Here is a 23,565-nt window from a genome sequence, read left to right as displayed (position 1 = left end):
AAAAAAACACTTAAGATATTAGTTTTAATCTTTAAACTATATCCATTGTAATTATCAGAGTTAGGTTAGGAAGAAATGAACACATGGCTTGATATTAATATTAATACAAACTGTGTCTGTAGAAAGGGTCAGGTAGTGGATGGAAACTAGATGACCTTTAAGGTTGCTTGTGATCCTAAGAGTTGATGATTTTGTAGTTTTGAATATAATCTTGAAGATAATACAATTTAAAAATCAATAAAGCTAATCATTATGGGAAAATGTTCACCTCCATTGAAATCAAAGAAATAAAAAAAATAGTGAATTGTCAACGATCATGGCATCATCCTAATAAAAATGTCCAATAATTGAGGATTGAACAAATAGTATCCATTGTAAGGTAATGTATAAGCAGTCATTACACATAATACTGAAGGAGAATACTGAACAATACAGGAAAATGTTTATGATATGCAGTTAATTCTTTTTTAAAGTATAACAGCATAGTACTATTACATACTCTGGGTGATCAGATCAATTTTTTTGTTTTCTTTATTGTGCTTCCTATATTATTGTTAATTGTCTACAATAAAATATCAAATGTTGTCCAACTGCAAAAGTATTTGAAATGAATAAAGCAAAAAGCAGCACAAGTTGCCAAAGTGCTATTGCTTTGTAAATTGTACATTTCCTTTCAGCATTTAGCATGTTGCCGTGCTACAACATACACTAAAAAAATGTTGACTAAAAGAGTACATAACACCTTAAATGTCTATTAATAACATAAACAGTTCTTAAAGTTTTTTAAACATTTTTAGAAAGAAATACTAACATGAATGATTTACCCACACCAAAGAAAGTTAAGGCACCAGGCAATGTATCACAAAGATCCTATTCATCTCTCTACTTGCCTTTAAGTTTTCAACCTTTTCTTCAAAGGATTTGAAAGTTGGGGAGTTTCTATGGAGAGAAAAGAAAACAAATAGTAAAATTACAAATACTAATAAAAAAAACTAACAATTTTTAAAACATCTTTAGTTGATTATATTCCTCTTCAACATTATTCTCAATCAGCAATATTTATCTGTATCATATGTGTGCAGGCATATATATACAAATATTTGTTATGATGCAAGATTATCAATTTCTGATGCAGTATTTCTAAGAATGTGCTTTTGATTCCATGAAGAGAGCCATTCATAGACATAAATGATATATTAATACATAAGGTCAAGTATACGTGAGAGGAGAGGGAACAAAGCCAGGTAAAACATCAATCCTGTCACTTCCCCAACCAACTGGTCATGGTACAAGAAAATGCCACCATTAGATCAGTTTAACTTTGGTGAAGGTACTATGGTCTAAAACTGTTCAGATTGGCATCTTGCCTGGCAGGATTCCTACGTGAAGCCGTGTCACCCAAGCAAGACAAGCAGACTCTATGTGCTTCCATATCAGGGATCCTAATTCCCAGGGAGCAGCATAATATACAGGGAAAGAAAGGACCAAAAGGAAGGAGGAGCACAGAAACTTGGCTTTGCCTACTTCACAGTGTTGCCCCAACTGACAGAGACCACTCTGAGCCCACAGGACAGGTGCCTTCCATTCATCCATATCAAGTAGGATCATAGCACCTTTGTCTCTCACACATGGGTTTCCAAAGCTGTTATCCTATCTGCCTGACCTTGAATATTCTTCCTACTACCAAGCTGAAAAAGGCCAAAGGGAACAAGGGGTTTCCCTCCTTCCCACAGTGGTGATGGCAGAGAGTGTAGGCGGATGTTTCGCAAAGTGTGGCCCCCAGACCAGCTGCAGCAGCAGCTCTTGGGAACCTTTTAGCAATACCCATTCTCAGGCCCCACCCCAACTCCACAGAATCAGAAACCCTAGGTGTGAAGCCTGGCAAGCAGGGTTTTGACAAGCACTCCAGGTGATTCCGATGTACTGTAAAGTTTAAGCCAAGTACCTATTGTTAAAAATCCTCTGCTTCTCTAGAGAGGTTAGGTGAGGTATTAAAAACAACATGAACCACTTGGCAAATGCTTACTGATAAAAGCAGATAATAGAATGAAATCATGGTTGGCTCCAAATGTCACACTGGGATGAGGGAAGGGAAAATGGGAAGGATGGAAGAAAGGGGGAGCGTAACTAAAGCTAATTCAGACAAAGGTGGTGGGACACCCATATCCAGGAAAAGAGAAGGGTTATTAGACAAGTAGTGCTTACTTTGTCAAGCAAATAGATTTCAGAAATGAAACAAAATAAGGGTTTTACAAAATAAAATAGAAATAATTCTTTGTTTTTAGATCACAAACATTTAATGGATTTCTTGCACCTATGTCAACATTGGAGGAAGAGTAACTGAAAACTGACAGTGTTAAACATGCAGTTTGTTTATAATTCTAGTTGCCTACTTCAGGACAGTTCAGGTTAAACATCTAAGTAAAGAATAAGAAAGCATAAGACCAACTACATTTCATAAAAATATACTTTACCTCATAGCAGGCATGCTAATTGAATGTTGAATGGAGCGTATACTAAGAGGCAGCATTAAAAAGAAATAGAAATGGAGTTAGTATAGTGGCGATTCGACATTATAAAAAGCCAAAAAGACAGCTTTCTAGGAACTTTATTCTTTCAGCACATGAAGAATTAACTATTTTTTGAGGTGGAGGGGATCAAAATTATTCCAATTTAATTTACTTTTATTCAGGAGCCAATTTAATCCGAGTAGTTATTAGAGCTAATAACACAATCTTGCATTTTTGTAGCACTTTGAAAACTGTAAAGTACTTTCATCTGGATCTTTAAGGCATAGAGCATCAAGGCTCCAAAGTTAAATGATTTACCCAAGAGCACAGAAGAATCAAGAATAGGACTTGGGTCTTTGGGACTCCTAATTTGATGTTCACCACCTCCCCTCAAAAATGCAGTGTGCACACATACACACATATACGCGCGCACACACACACACACACACACACACAGGCACTCAAGGCCAGGGAAGGGCTCCTGCGGCCAACTTTCTCTCAGATATTTGTTCCCAGGCCAGAACAGGAAGGTTCCAAAATCAATCACCTATTTGACAACTTTAAGTGATTTTAAAATTACATCTCCTGCCTCAGTAGTAATCTTAAATAGTACCAGTTTTCCAATAAGAAACACTTGTACTTCATCTGCATTAAAGGTCATCTGAATTCAAGGCCATTCAAATAACATTTGGCCTCATCTCCCTAGGACCAACATCTCACTCAAGAATGCAGTGCATTGACTGTTCAAGTTCAAGGTTACCTACTCTTAGCCATCTCCCATAGAAAGCTCCTCACAAGATGACAGTACCTTAATTTGGGGGCTTATAAAATCATTATATTCTGCTGATATTGTTACTTTGCTTATAATATTTGCAACACTGATACAGCTTTTTAGGTAAATAATCTTTCCTTTGGGTAAAATAGATAGTTCAAAGTATTAATTTTCAATTACATTTAAATATTTTGTGTGTTTACAATTTAATTTTCTCAGACTCAATCAATTGTTACAAATGATAATGTTTTGACTATAGCTCCTCAAATCTAGTTTGGTAATATGTGATAACATATTACACAATATGTTAATCTGAGTAGTTATTAGAATAACACAATCTTGCATTTTTGTAGCACTTTGAAAACTGTAAAGCACTTTCATCTGGATCTTTAAGGCATAGAGCATCAAGGCTATGTGATAACATGGAGTATGATCTTGATATACATCAAAATATGCCAACAGTTTGTGTAACCAAGATAATCAATGAAATATTTGGACATCTCTGTACTTGATGCCTTTTATAACATGAAAAGATTGGTGTAACTCAGCATTCTCTCTATCCTACACATTGGTGGTTGATACCCTGGGTATAAGACTATAATTTATTCTGGGAGGAATCTGCTGATTCTTTTTCTACTTGATCTACTAAAGTGTGTTGGTCCCACATTTTAAGGACAGAGGTTAACCAAAAACGTCCTTCTAAATTTACACCACCACAACTCCAATTATCACCTGCTCTTCCTCAGACCCTTCAAAAGAAGCTGCCTGGAACAGCCACATTGCTGCACACTACCCTCCACCACAACTAATACCATAACTGCATCAGTGGAGCACCACCCATCACAGCTAGCCTCCTGGTTTAAAAAAAAAGGAGTTAGGACAATTAAGATTCTTATCCTGGCATATTGTAATTAGGACACGAGGCTGCTAGATGAGTTAGTGGTAGGAACTTCAGCTAGAAAGTTACATAGACTTAGATGTTGAAGGGACCAGGTGAAAGCTGCTAGAACACAGAGGAAGCCGATTCCCAAAGAAAAAATCAAATATAAGCACAGAGAGAGGCAGAGGAAATGAGGGAGAGATGATCGTGCAGGGAACAGGGCAGGGTGGAAGAGGAATGGGTTTCTTAGGTTTCCTTGGTTTCTAGAAGCTACCTGGGTTTCCATGTCAATTTTCCAGTGAGCAGGGCTGATTTAGGTGGGGCCTGGGCTTGCTTCCTTTCCTCTCCTTGGATTACAAAAGAACTTTGTATCTGTGCAACACATTCTCCTTTTCAGTTGAGCTAACTGACATAGTTTTCTGTTCCTAATAACCAAAAGACTCTTCACTAGAATATTCATTTTGGTAGAGATTACCAAATTCTGGCAACAGAGCGTGAGTAATGGCCAAACGTGATAAATCCCTTGTCCATGAGACTCACACGTTGAATTCAATAGTATCAGCAAACTGAGGAAATGGATAAAGTGCAAATTTCAGAAATTCACAGTTAATTCTAGTCACTGTCCCTGAGCACCTACATAAAAGACTGCTTCCTCCAGCAGTCAGTCCTTTGGGTTTTATACCACTTTAACCAGCACTTACTGACTTAATATGTTTATGGTAATATATAAGGAAAGGCAAGGAAGTGATTCAAATAAGGTATTAATTTTGTGAAAAAAATCACTGAGTTAGGTTGTTTTGAGCACTTTTCTGTATGTGTTATATTTTGCTTTATTGTGAGATAAATTACACCCATCAGAGAATGAAATCAATTAACAAAGATTCAAAGTCAAGGTTTCTCTGCTTTTGAGGTAGCCATTTAGGTAGGAAGAACAAGGAGCACATATCGGTTTCAATTCTATCCAGTATTGGATCCTCTCCACAACCAATAATAGATGAAATTACATTTTGTTGGTAGCTAGTTATAATTTAACTATGAGGCCTGTCTCCCTTCTCTATGGTAAATTACACGAAACTTCAACTTGCCTCAACTTGTACGTCATCTCTAATTTCATTCGTTTAAACATAAGATGGAAAACTTCAAAAGCGAAAAGTCAGGCTGCTGCTGGACCAGAAGTACCTCTAACAGACAAGCTGTAAGCATCAGTTACCATGTACAAAGCAAATTTTGTTAAAATTTTTCTACTTTGATTTGTAACCCTCAAATATTTTAATCTGTAGCCAAAGTAGGAACATAAACCTGGGTTCCTCAAAACACTGAGGAAAAAAGAGGACAACCTGATTCTCACTCACAGAGTACTTTTCAATTTTTCACTGTATTTACTTTTACTTTGAAAAAGTTATTCTTTTAAAAAGCTGAGCTGATTTTTTTTAATTTTTCTTATTTCTTACAGTTATTTGATCTTTTCATCCCTAATAATAAGACGGGAGAGGTAGAGGGAGGAGAAGGAAGGAAGTAGTAGCAGATGGAGGAAGAGAAGGAAGAGTTAATGGCTAATATGTTGACGTGCTTATTATGTGCCAGGCATGCTTTTAAGAGGTATCTATCTATTATTATTACATTTTGCCCTCACACAATCTCTTGATATAGGTGATGACAGTGGTTACTGTCCAAAGTAACTGCTGGTAGTGCATAGAGAGGCACTATCTTAAACCATCACTGCTCTGCGGAGGCACAGGAGGAGAGTGCAGGCTTTGGACCTAGGGTGTGCTGGGTTCCAAGCCTGGCCATCAGCTATGTACACCTGCTGTGTGACCTTGGGGAAGTCACTTCAATCTGTAACTCAGTTTCCTCATCTGTGATAGCGAAACAATAATAGCACCTACTTCAGAAGTATTATATATAGTCTTGCCAGGCATACAAGTGGTAACCATCGCTGTTATAAAGGATGATTTTAACTGAAACACAAACTAACATCACTTCATATTAGATTATACTCTTTTAAAGCTTTCCAGTTTCAGCCAGCTCCAAAGCTAACAACCGGAATATATATATTTCTCCCTACCCTCAACTAAGGCATAAGACAAATATCTAAATCCCGTGTTAATTAATTGACTATGTTAAATAACAACTGTTGCTTAGTCTAATACATTCAAGTTGGCAAAACTATTAATAATATATTTTCTTCTTTTATATCCATAACTACATCAGAGAGTAAAATTACTGGTATAAGTTTGTCAGGTAAGATGGACTCAGAACAAACAGTGAGATCGACCGACTATTTCATAGCACTCATTGAAGGAGCCTCCTGCATCCATCTCCACGGGAGAAAAGGACTTGCTGCTGGGATTGAACACTCAAAATCTACGGTCCAAACTCCCTCTCCTTGGACAGTTCTTGGGGGAACATGACTACTATTTGCCTCTGTGACTTACGAGATCTAAAAAGATGTGTTTTTTCTTTATACATATGAACACATTAAATCAGATTACAATCAGGACTTCTCGGCCTAGAAATGATTTTGTAAAGCGACTTTACGTAACCTTTGATCTGTATGAATTACAAAAAGTTTAACTTTCGAAAGATGATCTTACTTCTCTCATTTCCAATTTTTAATCACAAGCCTTGTTTTAACCTCTACATACTGAAATGCAATAAATATTCACTAAAAACAAGACTGAAAATGGTAATGTATAATCGAGATTATATTTTTTAAATGGGAAAAGTGACTAAGGATCCAGAAAAAGAGCATCAAAACTTTTGTTTCTGGTGAATTAATAAGACAGAACATATTGAGCCACACATAGGTACATTTGCTTAATCTTTTTAAAGGTATAAAAAAAGAACTGTGCTATGTACTGATGAAACATAGTCCCCAATAGCCCTTACATATTTTTATATTTTACATTCGTGTTTATATCACATCTAACATCATTTTATAACCAGGTACTAACAGGGCTCTTTTGTTCTTATCTCATCCCAAGACCCCACCTTTCTGCTCCCACTCTGCTCAAAGATTTTAAGCTATAATAAAATCCACATCTGTTTTGTACTTACATCCGTGGGACCTGTCCACAGTAGACACACTAATGTTAGCAGAATGGATTATGTGACTGAATATGTATTCAGTTACCTACAGCATTTAGACCATTTTTAATTGACCACCAGAGATACCCAATCACCTCCTGTCATTGCTAACTTTTTGTTTAAAGCATAATTTTCATTTTAAATAATTCAACATTTAGAGTTTATATATCCTTATGATTTACTCTGACTTCCAGGGCTAAGTGTCACCAAGACAGGAGCTGTAAGTACCTGTTTGCTTCCTTAAGAAGGCAGATAGCTAGATCCCCACAAGTAACTGCTTGAGAAGATAATTTGCATTAATAGGAACAGAGGTAAAGACTACTATATTATCCTTCCTGCTTACACTCTAAAGGCCTTCCTCCACCTTAGTTTCCTCCAACAACTAACTGAATAATCACAGTTTGCAAAGGAGAGAGGGAAGGGGTTTGCTCAACATCACAAAGTCTCTTTCTATAAGGCATGATTTGAGCTAACATCTTCTCAGTGTGCTTTCTTTTTTAGCCTAATATACTTTTTCCTTTTGCAAACCATAAAGTTGCCTTGCGCACATAGTTAAAAGAAATAATAAAGTAATACAAAACTATAAGCTAGTAAAACAAGTATTGAAAAATGCCATATAATGGCAAATTTTATCTTATGTACATTTTACCACAATTACAAAAAAAAAGTAGGGTAACCCATATAAGATGGAAGACTAATAGCATGAGGCAGTACATATGCACTCTATTATAACTGCATAATAAGACCCAGGTGAAGAATTCCAACATCCTCACAAAAGCACCAAAGAAACAAAAGCATCAAAAACAAACAAACAAAGTCAGACATTAAAAGGGAGGAATTCTGCATGCCATGGTAAAGCTGCTTCTTTTTACCAAAAAAAAAAAAAAAAAAAAACCAAGTAAAAAAGAAACATCAAAATCATTTCCATATCCCTTGAACTACTGTGTCAAATATTTCTTTTAATTTATACATTACTCATGGTATACAAGAAATCCTCCCTTGAAATTAGGACTGCACTAGAGAAAAAGATACTCCAAATGCAAGAAAATTATGTAGTGGACAAACAAGACCATCCAACATGGCATAATCATCTAATCTCAGCATACTTGTCTTAAGCAACTGCTAGACTGCAGTGATGGTTCAAACTCTCCTTACCTAAAGGAATGTGAAAAGGCTTGCAATCTGTAAGAAGCCAGAGTAAGCATTAAAAAAGAAAGGAAGTTCTGATAAATCTAAAACAATTAAATAACCTACTTTTAAAAAGTTGTATAATGTTTTACCTGGGCTCTAAAGTACTACACAATTCAGTCAGCATAAAAAGAAATGAGAGCACCTAACAGATGTATATATAATTGTCAAAAGAGTTCAAGAAAGCTATCATTTATTACATTACGCTCAGAATGATGATAGTCCAAATGTAACAAGCAAGGAATTTAGTTCTTTTGGTGCAAAGTATAACACATTAATTGACCTATTCAACTGACAAAATTCTGGTTGTAAAATCTACTTTCCCCACAAATGAAAAACACAAAGCCATGCAATCTGAGCATTTGTCATGTTTTATTTTGTTTTAAAACACACATCTTGCATGCCAACAGAAGCACAGCTGACTTAAACCACGTTTGTCACTGGCGGCAATATTCTAATCCACAAGGGTAGAGGGGGACACAAAAGTACTGTGAAGTGGTTTTGTCAAAATGGCAAGGAAAATTCTGCGGACTAATCTAAATACAGATGGCAAATAAAAAGCAATGGCTCAAAATTAAGATTTGGGCCTAAGCATGATGGAGATATGGCTCATAGGTTAGTACAAATCAGTGCACAAATGGGCATGTTGTAATCACATCATGGTATAAAAATGTCATGCACAGAAAGTAAAGCCAGGCCTCAATCCAAGTGTGCACTTCAGTGCTCCTGTACTCCTCCCCAGTAAGACACCAGGCTCTGCCCACAATCACATGTTTGCAACCACCAGAGACATACTTACCCTGATGATCATGAAGGACTAAAAATGAGACACGAAAGTTCACAACCAGAATTTTTCAACAACCTTAAGTGGATTCATCAGATGATCATTTTGAAGTTAGAATGCTATGCCTACGAGAAGTGAGGCAAGCATTTCGGGTCCTGGTTTGAAGGAGAGTTCTCCCTCACGCTAACGGAAGAATCCAGCATCGGCCAAGAGCCGAAGTCAGGAAACAAATGCAACCACAATAACAGTTTAATTTGCCTTAGCTACTTAGTAAGCAAGGAAAAGTGAAGACATACTTTACATCTTCCAGCTTTTTGGTGATGACGGAGCCAACAGATGAAAAAGCAGCTGAAGCCTTCTGTCCAGCCTGAGTCAAGGTTTCTGATGTCTTCTTGTATCTGTTATGAAATTATAAACAAACAGAGCAAAGTCAGCTAACTTTCCAGTATCAATTATTTCAAGTGCAGTGGTCACCACCTATTGGAGAACTCTTTAAAAAAGTATTCTTAACGACTTCTAAAATCCTTCCTAACTACCTGGGCAGCATCATCACATCACCTTAAACTTTAACCATCATTTCAGGCACAATGTTCTGCGGTACTCTAGTCCAGCTGGAAAGACAGAGGCCTAGCAAGGCAGGGCCCATGAAGTCAGGGTGAGGGCTAAAAACAGTCATGGAACAAAAATGAAAACGAGCCAAAATGTGAAAGAAATTATACCTCCTGTTTCTTCCTTTTTCATGTAAGCCAAACAAAACAAAAATGAAATCAAATTCCTCAGATGCCTTCACAACTTGATCTACTAAAAAAGGGGCCAGAAGCAAGAAGCAGGTTGGGATGAGCAGGACCCATGTGTATTTTATTATCCAAATATTCTTTATGGGGATAAAGAATTTTTTAAAATTTTGCATGTATGCATAGCTACCAAATAAGGACTTGCTGGACTCTGAACAGAGCGTGTAAAAGACACAATACTTAAAATGATTCTGGTGTGATACCTGCTATAACGCAAAGATATAATTTACCACCTCCTTCCCAGTACCCAGGGATTGGAGAAGGAAAAAAAAAAAAAAAACCACCACTGAAAACAAAAACAAACAAACAAAAAAAAACAGAACAAAAGAATATGGTATCTACCGAAAAGGTTAAGACCCCCATATTATGGAAATGAATGCTCAGGCACTTTTACTTACTCTACCAAGATCAAATACCAAGAACAAATGAGGTTTATAGTAATACAGTCAAAGACTAGTTTCCTGCATGTTTTCCTGTTGCCAACTTACATGGATAGAAAATGGACTAAAAGAGTGGGCACCCGAGTACTGTCATGTTGGATGCAGTTGGCCTCACTGCTGACAGTTAAATTGTAAAACAACTCTAAGCTCACCAGCTCAGCAGATGGGCCTGAATACAGGAGACAGAGCAGTTCAGAATCTGTTGCTAGAAGCTTGCTCCTCCTTGTGCCAGGAAATGAAACTGCATTATGATAATGCTATAACATACTATGTTGATCAAAAAGATAAAAAGCTTAAGAGATTGGACTCTGCCATGAGCACATATCAGAGACAGTAACCCAAGAATCTTATAACACATACAGAGCAGGGTAGGAAAAAAAAAAACATATCTATATATATATAGGTTGCAGACCTGAGTTCAAACCCTGACTCCACATTTTGAGAGGTGCATGACCTCAAAAGTTATCTGAGCCTGTTTTCTTAGCTAGGGTGATATCATCACGCACTCCACTGGGTTATCCTGAGGATTAAATGACACGATGTATATATTCGGCAAGTAAATATATATATAACATTTTTGGAACTTGAATTTTATTTATTCAACTGACATATGAGGCTGGTTTTCTTTCTATTCCCTGGAACAAATGATCGAGAAAACCAAAGTTATAAAAGAGGCAGGTACACTTGAGAATTGGAAAGAAAATGCCCCGTGTGGTCCAAAGAAAAGCTGCAGAAGCATCCTCATCCTCTTTCTCTTGTCCTCCCGAGATGAGCAAAAGTATCCCTTACATTCCCTAGAAAAACGTATAATCAAGGGAACATACGCAGATGTTGCTGTCACATCTTGCCACCCTTTGGCAATGTTCTGTTTTAGCTCCTGCAGTGAACTGATTCCAAGTTTCCGCTTGATCTCTGCTAGGTGCTTCTCTTTCGCTGCTAACACTTGAGACAGAGTCTGGATTTCTTCTTCTACCTACAAGGAAGGGGGTTAGAGTGGGATAACAGCAAGAGTAATTCAGTAAGTTAAGATTGTAAGTGCAAAACTATACCCAAAACTGTAGAGTCATTTTTAAAGCTTTTTTTTTCAGTTTATCTTTCTATTTAAAAACATATAATGTTAAGTAAACTGGTTACATGCTGATTTCCCCCGTACAGCTTCTCTTTTCTCTTCCATGATAGCTCTTCATATTCCCGTCTTCAAGTGTCCTTGGCCTTCTCCCCTCTCCCTATACTTCCTCACTTAGCCACCCGTAGGTTTAGGGCTCAAACCCTCTATACAGAGAATACTCAAATAACTGTAACATCTACTCTCCTGACCTCTGGGTCCACCTTTCCAGCTAGACATTTCTACTTAGATGCCCAGGAAAACTCATATTTGTATACCAAATCCAAATAATGTCCATCCCCCACCAAAATGCACACAATCAAGCCAAACCCACATCCAACCTTCTTACATATTTCATATGACTTCATACTAGATATGTCAGTTCCAGTGTCTGCGAAAGCCACAGCCATAACAAATCAAACTGCCTCTTCCCCGTGTGGACCTGTTATTGCTGATGGCCCAGACTCAGCCGAGCAGTTAGAGGTGGGCCCGTGACCCAAGGACAGCCACCCATCAAGTGGCCAGGAACCAGTGATGAGCCTGGTGTGAAAAGAGGTACTCAACTAACCAGTCTCTCTCATCCAGGAACACGGTTTGAGAACTGGGATGACACTGAGTGGAAGACGGAGAAACTTGAAGTCAGACGCCTTGAAGGATAGGTAGGACACAGTGAGATGATGAGATGTTGTGGAAAGCTTAAACATACTTAAGGAAGCCAAAATGGCAGCGGAAGCTATGAAGACAAGAAAAAGACTGGCAGAGTAGAAGAAACAACTCAACAGCAAAAAAAACCAAAACCAAAACAAACAAACAAAAAAAACCCCCACAACCAATCCAATTAATTATTCTTTTAATTGCTATGTAAACATCTCCGCAGGAGAGAGATTCATGTTGCTAACCTTAGAGGCAGGGTTTATGCTACTCTAAGTGGCTGCCAGTTAGAAATTTATTTTCTTGTTAGCCCGTTAGCATGACCGTTCTTTCACCGGCAAAAAGGGTAGACAAGATGGCTGACTAGAGACATCAGTCGCCAGATCATCTCAGAAAGAAGAGAAAGTTTCAGATGAAAAAGCATAGCCCAGGTGTAATTCTGAGGGAAGAGTGCCAGAACCTACTGGAGATCCCACAGGAAGAAGTTGCGGAGTAGAAGAGATTTCAGCAGAAATCGACTCCCAGGGAATTTGGAGCCCCATGGAAAGGGTAGGTTGGGTGTTTGTTTCCCCCTCCCCCACCCCTCTTGCAGGCTGCAGGCTCGTGAACTGCAGGAGAGGCCCTCTACCTGCACAAGCCCGAGTGCTGCTGCCATTAGTGAACTGAGAGCTTCTAGAAAACAGAGGACCAGGCCGCCAGCCCTCTGGGGGTCACTCCCCCTTCACCACAGACCTGAGTGGAGGCAATGGGTGCCAAACTGTTTTTCCACCCATTGTGTGCCTTTGTTCTCCCCAGGGAGCTTCAGCCCTTCAGCTCTCCTCACTAAATCCCACACGAACATTGCCCAAAATCTGCTCGGACTGCAGTAGCCACAGGGGCCTGGTAGGTCCTGGGGATCTGTGTGATCCCAGAGCTTGGACACTCAGGGCAGGCCGCCTTCAGGGGAGAGGAGAGTGCAGCACACTAGGGGGGCCCTCAGGACAAAGGGACAAAAGTCCCAGTTCTCCTCCATTCCAAATCCTCTCCTCCTCCCCTCCCGCACCCACTGCTGCTAATGCAGCCCTGGCGGTTCCGTGTGGGGTCAACACAGATGCCTCAAGGGATGATTAAGCCAGGGCACTTGGGGGACCACACCCAGGCTTCCACAGAGAGTGGGGCTCACACCTTTCCCCTTAAAAGCCCACAGTGGACAGAGGGGTGCTGGGACTATGAGCTCTCCACCGACCAGCCCCAGTGCCACCTGCCTGGCTGCTCTAGCAGAGCAGGGCATACCCCAAGGTGCAGGAACATTAAGCCTGCCTGAGTACTCCATGGGCAACTTGGGACCACATACTTCTCCCTGGCACAGTCAGGGATTGAACTCAAGGGATCAGAGGACAGGTCCACAGGCCAGATCCTGTACCCGCAGGACTAGATCGTGTCATTTAGGGATACAGAGGAGAGATGTGTGAACTGATCCTGAGAGAGGAGGGAATCCAGGTGGGCAGAATCAAAAGGAGAGTGTGGTGTGCGTCTAAGCTGCAGCACACTTGCAGAGTACCTCTTCCCCCACAGGAAAGCCATGCTTTTAGTCCAGGCTGGGTACTGGGCAGAGAAGCTTGCAGCCTTCAGCAGCATTGTTGATAAGCTGGTTTGGGCTGCTGCTTGTGGCCAGATGCTGGAGGGAGATCTGCAGGGAAGGGAAGTAGCAGAAGAGTGAAATCCACTCCCACCTGCTGGACTGTGAATTTCAGACTGCCCCTCCCTGACAAGCAGACTTTTTAGCCCAGTGGGGCTGACTCAGACCCTCCCCGGTGGCTTTCCCCAGCAGCCCAGAGGCAACCCCTGACCTCTGCTGAGACAGCTCTTGTGCCCACCTTTGTGGAGCCTGAACAGTGGCTCACCCAACCCACTCTTGCCCAGCCTCACTCCTCCACCCACTTCTGCTATGGATGAGAATAAGGAGTCCCCTGGGAGCTCCAGGGCCTCACCCACCACCTGGGACATCCCAACCCTTCTCCTGATTGAGTAGAGCCAGACACAGACCCCCAAAATACCACCACAAAAAACCACAACTGGCTTTCTCCTATAAGCAAGCGCCTTCCACAAATGGAAACCCAAAACAAGTAGGAGTAGATATTCTTATATCAGATAAAACAGACTTTAAATCAACAACACTGGAAAAAGACAAAGACGGTCATTATATGATGATCAAGGGATCAATTCAACAAGAAGATACAACAATCCTAAATATGTATGCACCTAACACCGGAACTCCCATATTCATAAAACAAATACTACTAGACCTAAGAAAACAAATAAAGAGTAACATAATAATAGTAGGAGATTTCAACTCCACTGACAGAACTGAACAGATCATCGAGGAAGAAAATCAACAAAGAAACACTGGACTTAAATGAGACACCAGAAAAAATAGACCTAACAGACATTTACAGAACATTCTACCCAAACCACAGGATACAAATTCTTCTCATCAGCACGTGTCATATTCTACAAAGCAGACCATATGTTAGGTCACAAAAACAAAGTCTTGGCAAATTTTAAAAATCGAAATCATACCAGAGATCTTCTTAGGTCATAGTGGAATAACACTAGACGTCAGTTCCAAGAGGAACTCTCAAAACAAAACAAATTCATAAAAATTAAATAACCTGAGTCAACAAGGCTATCAAGATGGAAATCAAAAAATTTTTTAATTGAATGACAATGGTGACAGAAGCTATCAAAAAAATCTCTGGAATATAGCAAAAGCAGTGCCAAGAGGGAAATTCATAACACTAAATGCCTACATTTAGATGAGCACTGATTCTGTCTGGAACCATCACCTTGTCCAGTCCTATCATCCAGCCTCCCTCTGCCCAGCAATCACACCTGTGGAATGGGCAGAGCCCTGTGGCCCTCCACTACAGACCTGCTTTCCGATTCTGGATCCTTGAGTACAACCCAGTTTCTCACTCCTCCTTCCCTCCTCTCTTGTTCCTCCAGCTTTTCTGTGTTCACAGGGCTGCCAACCCTGCAGAGGAGGGGTATTAACAAAATCCAATATCCCTTCATGATAAAAAACCTCAACAAACTAGGCATAGAAGTAACATATTTCAAAATAATAAAAGCCATTGGTAACAAACCTATAGCCAACATCCTACTGAATGGAGAAAAGTTGAAAGCATTCCCCCTAAGAAATAGAAAAAGACAAAGATGCCCACTGTCACAACTTCCATTCAACATAGTGCTGGAAGTCCTACCCGGAGCAGCCAGGCAAGAGAAAGAAAGAAACGGTATCCAGATTGGGAAAGAGGAGGTCAAAGTATCACTTTTCACTGATGATATGGTCTTATATCTAGGAAACCCCAAAGACTCTACCAAGAAACTCCTGGAACTGATTAAATCAGCAAAGTCTCAGGTTACAAAATCAATGTACACAAATCAGTAGCATTTCTGTATACCAATAACAGTCAAGCTGAGAGTCAAATCAAAGACTCAATACCATTCACAATAGCTACAAAGAAAATAAAATACCTAGGAATATACTTAACCATGGAGGTGAAAGATCTCCACAAAGAGAACTATGAAACACTGAGGAAAGAAATCGCAGAAGACAAACAAATGGAAAAATGTATCATGCTCATGGATTGGTAGAATCGACATTGTTAAAATGTCCATAGTACCCAAAGTGATTTACAGATTCAATGCAATCCCCATGAAAATACCAACAACGTATTTTACAGATCTAGAAAAAATAATTCTATGCTTCATCTGGAAACAAAAAAGAACCCGAATAACCAAAGCAATCTTAAGCAAAAAGAACAAATCTGGAGGCATCATATCACCAGACTTCAAACTATACCACAAGGCTATAATAACCAAAACAGCATGGTACTGACACAAAAATAGAGACATAGAGCAATATAATAGAACAGAAAATACATATATAAAACCATCCGCATACAGCCAACTGATCTTTGACAAAGCAGAAAACAATATACACTGGTGAAAAGAAGTCCTATTCAATAAATGGTACTGGGACAACTGGAGTTCCATTCTTAAGAATGAAGCAGGATCCATCTCTCTCATCACTCACACAAATTAATTCAAGATAGATAAAAACACTTAAATGTAAGCCATGAAACCATGAAGATTCTACAAGAAAATGTTGGGAAAACTCTTCTAGATATTGGCCTAGGCAAAGAATTTATGAAGACGACCCCAATGGCAATTACAAAAACAAATAAATGGGACTTGATTAAATTAAAGAGCTTCTGCATGGCTGAGGAAACAATCAAAAGAGTAAATAAATAACGTATAGAATGAGAGAAAACATTTGCAAACTATACATCTGATACAGGACTAATATCCAGAATCCCCAAAGAACTCAAACGAATAAGCAAGAAAAAGATAAACAATCATGTTAAAAAGAAGGCAAAAAACATGAACAGAAACTTTCAAAAGAGAATAAATGGCCAATAAACATATGAAAAAATATTCAACATCACTAATCATCAGGGAAATGCAAATTAAAACCACAATGAGCTATCACTTTACCCCTGTATGAATGCCTTTTATTAAAAAGTCCAAAAATAATAGATGCTGGAGTAGATGCAGAGAGAAAGGAACGCTTATACACTGTTGGTGGAACTGCAAATTAGCACAGCCTCTATGGAAAACAGTATGGAGATTTCTGAAAGAACTAAACGTCCATCAACTGACGAACAGATAAACGAAATGCGGTATGTCCATAAAATGGAATCTTCTTTGGCCATAAAAAGGAAGTACTGATATGTGCTACAACATGGATAAAACATTATACTTGAAAGTTTTCCCCCTAAGATCAGGAAAAAAGACAGGGATGCTCGCTTTCACCACTGTTATTCAACATTGTACTGGAAGTTTCAACCAGAACAATTACGCAAGAAAAATAAGTAAGAGGCACCCAAACTGGAAAGGAAAATTAAAACTATTATTTAATCACATATGGCATGATTTTATGTATAGAAAATCCTAAATAATCCACAAAAAAAATTCAAGCTCATAAATTCAGTAAAGCTACAGAATACAAGATCAACATGTCAAATTCAGTTGTATTTCTACAATAGCAATAAATAATCTGAAAAGGAAATTTAAAAAACAATTCCATTTATAATCACATCAAAAAGAATAAAATATTTAGGAATAAATGTAACTAAGAAATATAAGACTTGTAGACAGAAAACTATAAAACATTGCTCAAAGAAATCGGCCAGGTGTGGTGGCTCACACCTGTAATCCTAGCACTCTGGGAGGCCAAGGAGGGCGGATCATTTGAGCTCAGGAGTTCAAGACAAGCCTGAGCAAGAGCGAGACCTCGTCTCTACTAAAAAAAAAAAAAAAAATAGAAAGAAATTAGCTGGACAACTAAAAATACATATATAAAAAAATTAGCCAGGCATGGTGGCACATGCCTGTAGTCCCAGCTACTCAGGAGGCTGAGGCAGGAGGATTCCTTGAGCCCAGGAGTTTGAGGTTGCTGTGAGCTAGGCTGACGCCACGGCACTCTAGCCCAAGCAACAGAGTGAGACTCTGTCTCAAAAAAAAAAAAAAAAGATAAAAAATAAAATAAAATAAAAACATTGCTCAAAGAAATCAAAGAAGACTTAAATAAATGGCAAGATATTCCATGGTCATGTATTAGAAGACTTAATATTGTTAAGATAGTGATATTCACCAAATCAACTTACAAATTCAATGCAAGCCCTATCAAAATCCTAATGGCCTTTTCTGGGGGGTGGAAAAGCAGATTCTGAAATGCATATGTAATTGCAACAGATCCTGAATAACAATTTTGAAAATGAAGAAAAAGGTAGAGGACTTGTAGATTTCAAAACTTACCTCAAAGCTAAAGTAATCAAAAGAGGGTGGTACTGTCATAAGAACAGACACATAGACAAATGTAATAGAATTGAGAGTCCAGCAACAAACCCATGCATCTATAATCTATGGTTTACTGATGTTTTTGTCTGTTTGTTTGTTTTACAAGAATGCCAAGAATATTCACTTGGGAAAGAATATTCTTATCAGTAAATGGTGCTGGGAAAACTAAATATTCACATGTGAAAGAATGAAGTTAGACCCCTACCGCAAACCACATACAAAAATTAAAATATATCAAGGGCTTAAATGTACCAGCAAACACTATAAAAGTCTTAGAAGAAAACACAGGGAATCTTCATGATCTGGGATTTGGAAAAGCACACACAACTGAAGAAAAAAGTAAATCAGACTTCATCAAAATTTAAAACTTCTGTGCAAAAAAAATGGTAAACTAATACCTCTTGTATGAACCTGGATGTAGCTGGAGCCCATTCTTCTTTTTTTTCTTTTTTTTTGAGACAGAGTGTCACTCTGTTGCCCCGGGTAGAGTGCCGTGGTGTCAGCTCACAGCAACCTCAAACTCCTGGGCTCAAGCGATCCTACTGCCTCAGCCTCCCAAGTAGCTGGGACTACAGGCATGCGCCACCATGCCCGGCTAATTTTTCTATGTATATTTTTAGTTGTCCAGCTAATTTCTTTCTATTTTTTTTTTAGTAGAGATGGAGTCTCACTCTTGCTCAGGCTGGTCCCAAACTCCTGAGCTCAAACAATCCGCCCGCCTTGGCCTCCCAGAGTGCTAGGATTACAGGAGTGAGCCACCACACCCGGCTAAGCCCGTTCTTCTAAATAAAGTATCACAAGAATGGAAAACAAACACCATATGGATTTACCATTAAATGGAACTAATAGATCAACACTTATGTGCACATATGGAAATAACATTCATTGGAAATCAAGCAAGTGTGGGGGAGATGGGTAAATTCATACCTAACAGGTACAATGCACATTATCTGGGGGATGGGCACACTTAAAACTTTGACTCAAACCGTACAAAAACAATTTATGTAACCAAAACATTTGTACCCCTGTAATATTCTGAAATTTTAAAAAAAACTTCTGTGTATCGAAGAACACTATGAAGAAAGTAAAAAGATAAACTAGAGAATAAGAGAAAATGTTTGCAAATCATGTATCTGATAATTTTTCAAAATTGTTACTCAGGATATATGATAAGGGTCTAGTACCCAGAATATGTATATAACTCATACATTTCAGCAGACAATCTGATGTTAAAAATGGGCAAATGACTCAACATTTCTCCAAAGAAGATATACAAATGACCAATAAGCACATCAAAAGATGCTCAATATCATTAGTCATGAGAGAAATACAAATTGAAAACCACAATGAGATACCACTTCACACCCACTAGGATGATTATCATTAAAAAGACAGAAAATAACAAATATTGCCAAGGATGTGGAAAAATGGGTGATAGGAACGTAAAATGGCATCACTGCTATGGAAAACAGTTTGACAGTTCCCCCCGAAAAAGTTAAGTCAGAACCATATGGCAAAGGCAATTCCACTTCTAGATATATATGCAAAAGAACTAAAACTAGGTATTCAGACAAGTATTTGTACATAAATATTCCTAGCTAACTATGCACACAGTCAAAAGGTGGAACCCAACCAAATGTCTATCAGCAGATGAATGGATAAAGTGCAGCAGACACACACAATGGAGTATTATTCAGCCGTAAGAAGGAATAAAGTGCTGAGACATACTACAACATGGATAAACGTCAAAAACATTATGCTAAGTGAAAAGCCAGATACAAAATTGTATGATTTGTAACATAATGTATCATTCCATTTATATAAAAATCCAAAAATAGTTAAATCCAGAGAGTCGGAAAGTAGATTAGCTGTAGTCAGGAGCTGAGGGAGTGGAGACTAGGCTTAATGAGTACAAGGGTCTCCTTTAGAGGTAAAAAAAAAAACAAAAAAAAACATGTGGAACTTGAAAGAGGTGATAATTGCACAACACTGTGAATATGTTAAGTGCCACTAAACTGTACATTTTAAAATAGTTAATTTTACCTTACGTGAATTTCTTGGAAGAAAGGAAATTAGGAAAGAAGGAGGGAGGGAAGAAGGAAATTGGAACAAAGGCAGTTGGAAGGAAGGAAGGAAGGAAGGAAGGAAGGAAGGAAGGAAAGAAGGAAGGAAAGGAGGGAGGGAGGGAGGAAGGATGTTTAAAAGTGCCTATCTCCACAACACAGCCAAGGATAGAATAAAGTCACTGATGCAGCTGAAGAGTCGAGTGCATCAGACATCAGTGAGGTTGCCTGGAAGATATTCCTAGAACTCCTCTCATCCATTTTCTACTTTACGACCTACTTTTCAGATCCACTTTACCCATATATACATTTCTCATATAAAAACAAACTTCTCTGAGGCAGGAGGATCACTTAAGTCCAGGAGTTCAAGACTAGCATGGACAATACAGCAAGACCCCATCTCTAAAAAAAAAAAAAAAAAGGAAAGAAAAGAAAAAAAATTCTTTTTTAATTAGCCAGGAGCGGTGCTATGCATCTGTAGTCCCAGCTAGTCAAAAGACTGCGGTGGGAAGCCCAGAAGTTCAAGGCTGCAGTGAGCTATGATTGTACCACTGTACCCTAGCCTGGGCAACAGAGTGAGACTCCATCTCTTTTTTATAAAAAAAAAACTTCTATCACCCTCTTCTATCTCCTTTCCCCTACTCAAGACCTCTAGGACAAACAAACACATGGTGCTTTTTCTCCCCAGAAACTGACTGTATCAGTCACCACGTGCTTTAGAAATACAAACGATGGTACATTTAAAGTTCCAAAAGAAACGATTCTTTGCCTTTGCAAGTTCTCTTCTTAGCTCTTCTCGCTCCTCTTCTGATAGGGTCTCTGTAGTACTGATTGTGGCAGCAACATCTTCTCCTTCCTCAGGGACTGGGTCTGTTCTCAGCAGACCTTTTTGGGGATTTAAAAAGAAAAATGTGTAAGGCATGAAAGCGAAGTAAAATTCTCCTTTAGGCTTCTCCACTGTCCCAGCCAGAATAAAGCCAATTAGGTTAGATCCACACATCACCTTTCTGGACCTTCAAATGACCCGGCTCTCCCGGTGAAGGACAAAAGAAAAGTCCAAGCAAACTACTAGAAACCACCAACTTAGACTCTGCCAAAATAATAGTTTAGAAAATACAGCATTCTTTCAGCTTCTGTTCAGTCTCGGTCACAATATAGTTACTACAGAGCAGAACGGGCAGAGGCCCAGAATGGGATCTTGCCAAGGCTTTCAAATGCTGCATGAGTAAATCAGTAAAAATTAGATGCAAGATTTTAGCCCCTTCACGACCTGGAGGAGGAGTTTGTACATGTCTTCAATTTCCTGTGCTGATCAAACCTAACATGAAAGAGCAACCACTGAAAGAACGAGATGCCCTCAAGAAATCTTTATTCCATTTCTTTCCATTAGTTAGTGTAGGTAAGAAACACCTTATTGTAGCTTTTTAAAAACATATCTCATCTAGATACCTTTAAAAAAGAATCCTAGTGTATATATTCAGAGACTGACTGATCAACAGCCGCATAGAGATTTTCCACATTAAGACCAATCCCACAGCCCCCGGTCCCTGGCACAGAGCCCATCGGGAGGGACTCCGTGTTTCTGGAGAGTGGCCAGGGAGACAGCTGCTCCTCGACTCTCCCCTCGCTTCCTGCCCAACCCCCATCTGCGAGGCTACGACGAAGCCAGAGAAGCACCCAAACCTTGGGTGCAAAATTGAAGGGGCCACCAAAACATTCAATATAAATATTTTGATGCAATATTTTTTTAAAAATCAAAGTTAATTCAAAAAAATCCATGATGAACAAAATACCAAAATTTTAAATAGACAGGATCAGTTTGCTGATATTTCCCTTTGCCTCGGGCTCCAAAATGGCTCTGCACATACAGCACTGGTACTGATCCTGTCTTTATTTAAAATTGTGATATTTTATTCATCATGGATTTTTTTGCATTCATTTTGACTTTTTAAAAATACTGTATTGACATATCATTTGATGCCTGAGCTTTTTGGCACCCCTTAAATTTTATGCCTGAGACAAGTGCTTACTGGCCTCAGTTGCCTTACCCTAGCCCCGATTCTGCCCATCCATTTTCATGTCACAGGTTTGGGATTTCACAGGAGCCTATGGCAACAGATTTTTTGTATAGGGGACCAGAGAAAGGTTTCCCTCTCTACCTGCTATTCACCTCTTCCTGCCAGGGAGTATCTCAGCCATTGCGACTGTTCCCCAACACCTCCCAGGACCATTCTGAGAAGTGCCAGTTCAGCCAAAGCAGCAATGTGGCATCCTGCCCAAAGCAAGACGCCAGGCAGCTGATGCAGACAAGAAAAACCGAGGAGAATAACCACACTGTTGAACAAGCAGCCAGCATCATGGCAAACATAAGAGAACTGTATGCATCAATGAGATAATGTGTATGTACATTGTGTACAAGATACAAAGGCACTTGGTACAGCATCTATTGTATACTAACTGCTTCGTGGTAGTTAATAATTATAATAACAATAATCACCAGCATGACAGTACCAAAACAGTGGCTACCTGGAAAGTGTTTACAGAATTGTTAAAGGCATAACGTAATACAAATAAAACAATTCAAAATCTACAAGCTGGACTGGCACACACAATATGATTAAGCTCTTGAATGCAGCACACACAATACTTGACAGATACAGTCAATAGGTAGAAAAGCTCAATGAATAATTGCTTCTGTGATCTCCTCTAAAATATATTCGAAGGGACTGCCCAAGTAAATTTCTATGATAGAAATCTGAAGAACAAAAACGATATGTGCTCACTACTAAATTGAAACTTATAGATCAACACTCAGGTGCACATATGGCAGTAAAATTCAACAGAAATCAAGCAGGTGGGAGGCGGGAGGAGGCGAATGGCTAAATTCACACCTAACAGGTATAATGCACACTATATGGGTGAGGGACACATTTATAACTTTGACTCAAACTATACAAATGCAATTCATGTAAGCAAAACGTTTATACCCCTGTAATACTCTGAAATTAAAAAAAAAGGAAATCTGATCATGTCCCCTTTCAGCTTAAAATCCTTTAGTGGTTCCTTACTGTTCATTACTGTTTTCACAACAAAGTTCAGCCCCTTAGGTTGGCACACAAGCCTGACTGGACCCATCTCCTATCTGGCATTGGCACCTCTTATTCCAACTCCTGCCAAATCAAACTGTGACCAAGGTGCTGCACCGTGTACTATCAGAAACCATTTCCGAGGAGCCATGCGTGCTTGCAAATTTATCCTGTATATCATATTCTTTGACAAAAAGAGCATGAAATTGAGGATGGCAGACAAGCATACAAGTAACGATCATATAAGGCAATGTAGTAAGAACCATTACAGAGTCACCTATAAACACTCTTCATTTTATTT

General features: G+C 39.0%; 1 protein-coding gene across 6 annotated transcripts in view; it reads right to left on the bottom strand.

Moving 5' to 3' along the window:
* TPD52 (tumor protein D52) overlaps positions 1–23,565 on the bottom strand; it is a 121,903-nt gene that overhangs the window by 4,865 nt on the left and 93,473 nt on the right. For 2 of the 6 annotated variants that reach the window (XM_012663162.1, XM_012663157.1), the window contains exons 2-7: positions 20,948–21,063; positions 11,280–11,428; positions 9,518–9,619; positions 8,405–8,431; positions 2,475–2,516; positions 891–939 (exon numbers count right to left, since the gene is read on the bottom strand). In XM_012663162.1, coding sequence (XP_012518616.1) covers positions 891–939; positions 2,475–2,516; positions 8,405–8,431; positions 9,518–9,619; positions 11,280–11,428; positions 20,948–21,063 — 485 coding nt within the window. The remainder of the gene's footprint in view (positions 1–890; positions 940–2,474; positions 2,517–8,404; positions 8,432–9,517; positions 9,620–11,279; positions 11,429–20,947; positions 21,064–23,565) is intronic. The other 4 variants (XM_012663163.1, XM_012663161.1, XM_012663160.1 and 1 more) reach the window with 3 other exon arrangements.

Source organism: Propithecus coquereli, unplaced genomic scaffold (genome assembly GCF_000956105.1).
Source record: "Propithecus coquereli isolate 6110/MARCELLA unplaced genomic scaffold, Pcoq_1.0 Scaffold8, whole genome shotgun sequence".
Taxonomy (NCBI): domain Eukaryota; kingdom Metazoa; phylum Chordata; class Mammalia; order Primates; family Indriidae; genus Propithecus; species Propithecus coquereli.
This window is presented reverse-complemented; position numbering and strand designations above follow the sequence as displayed.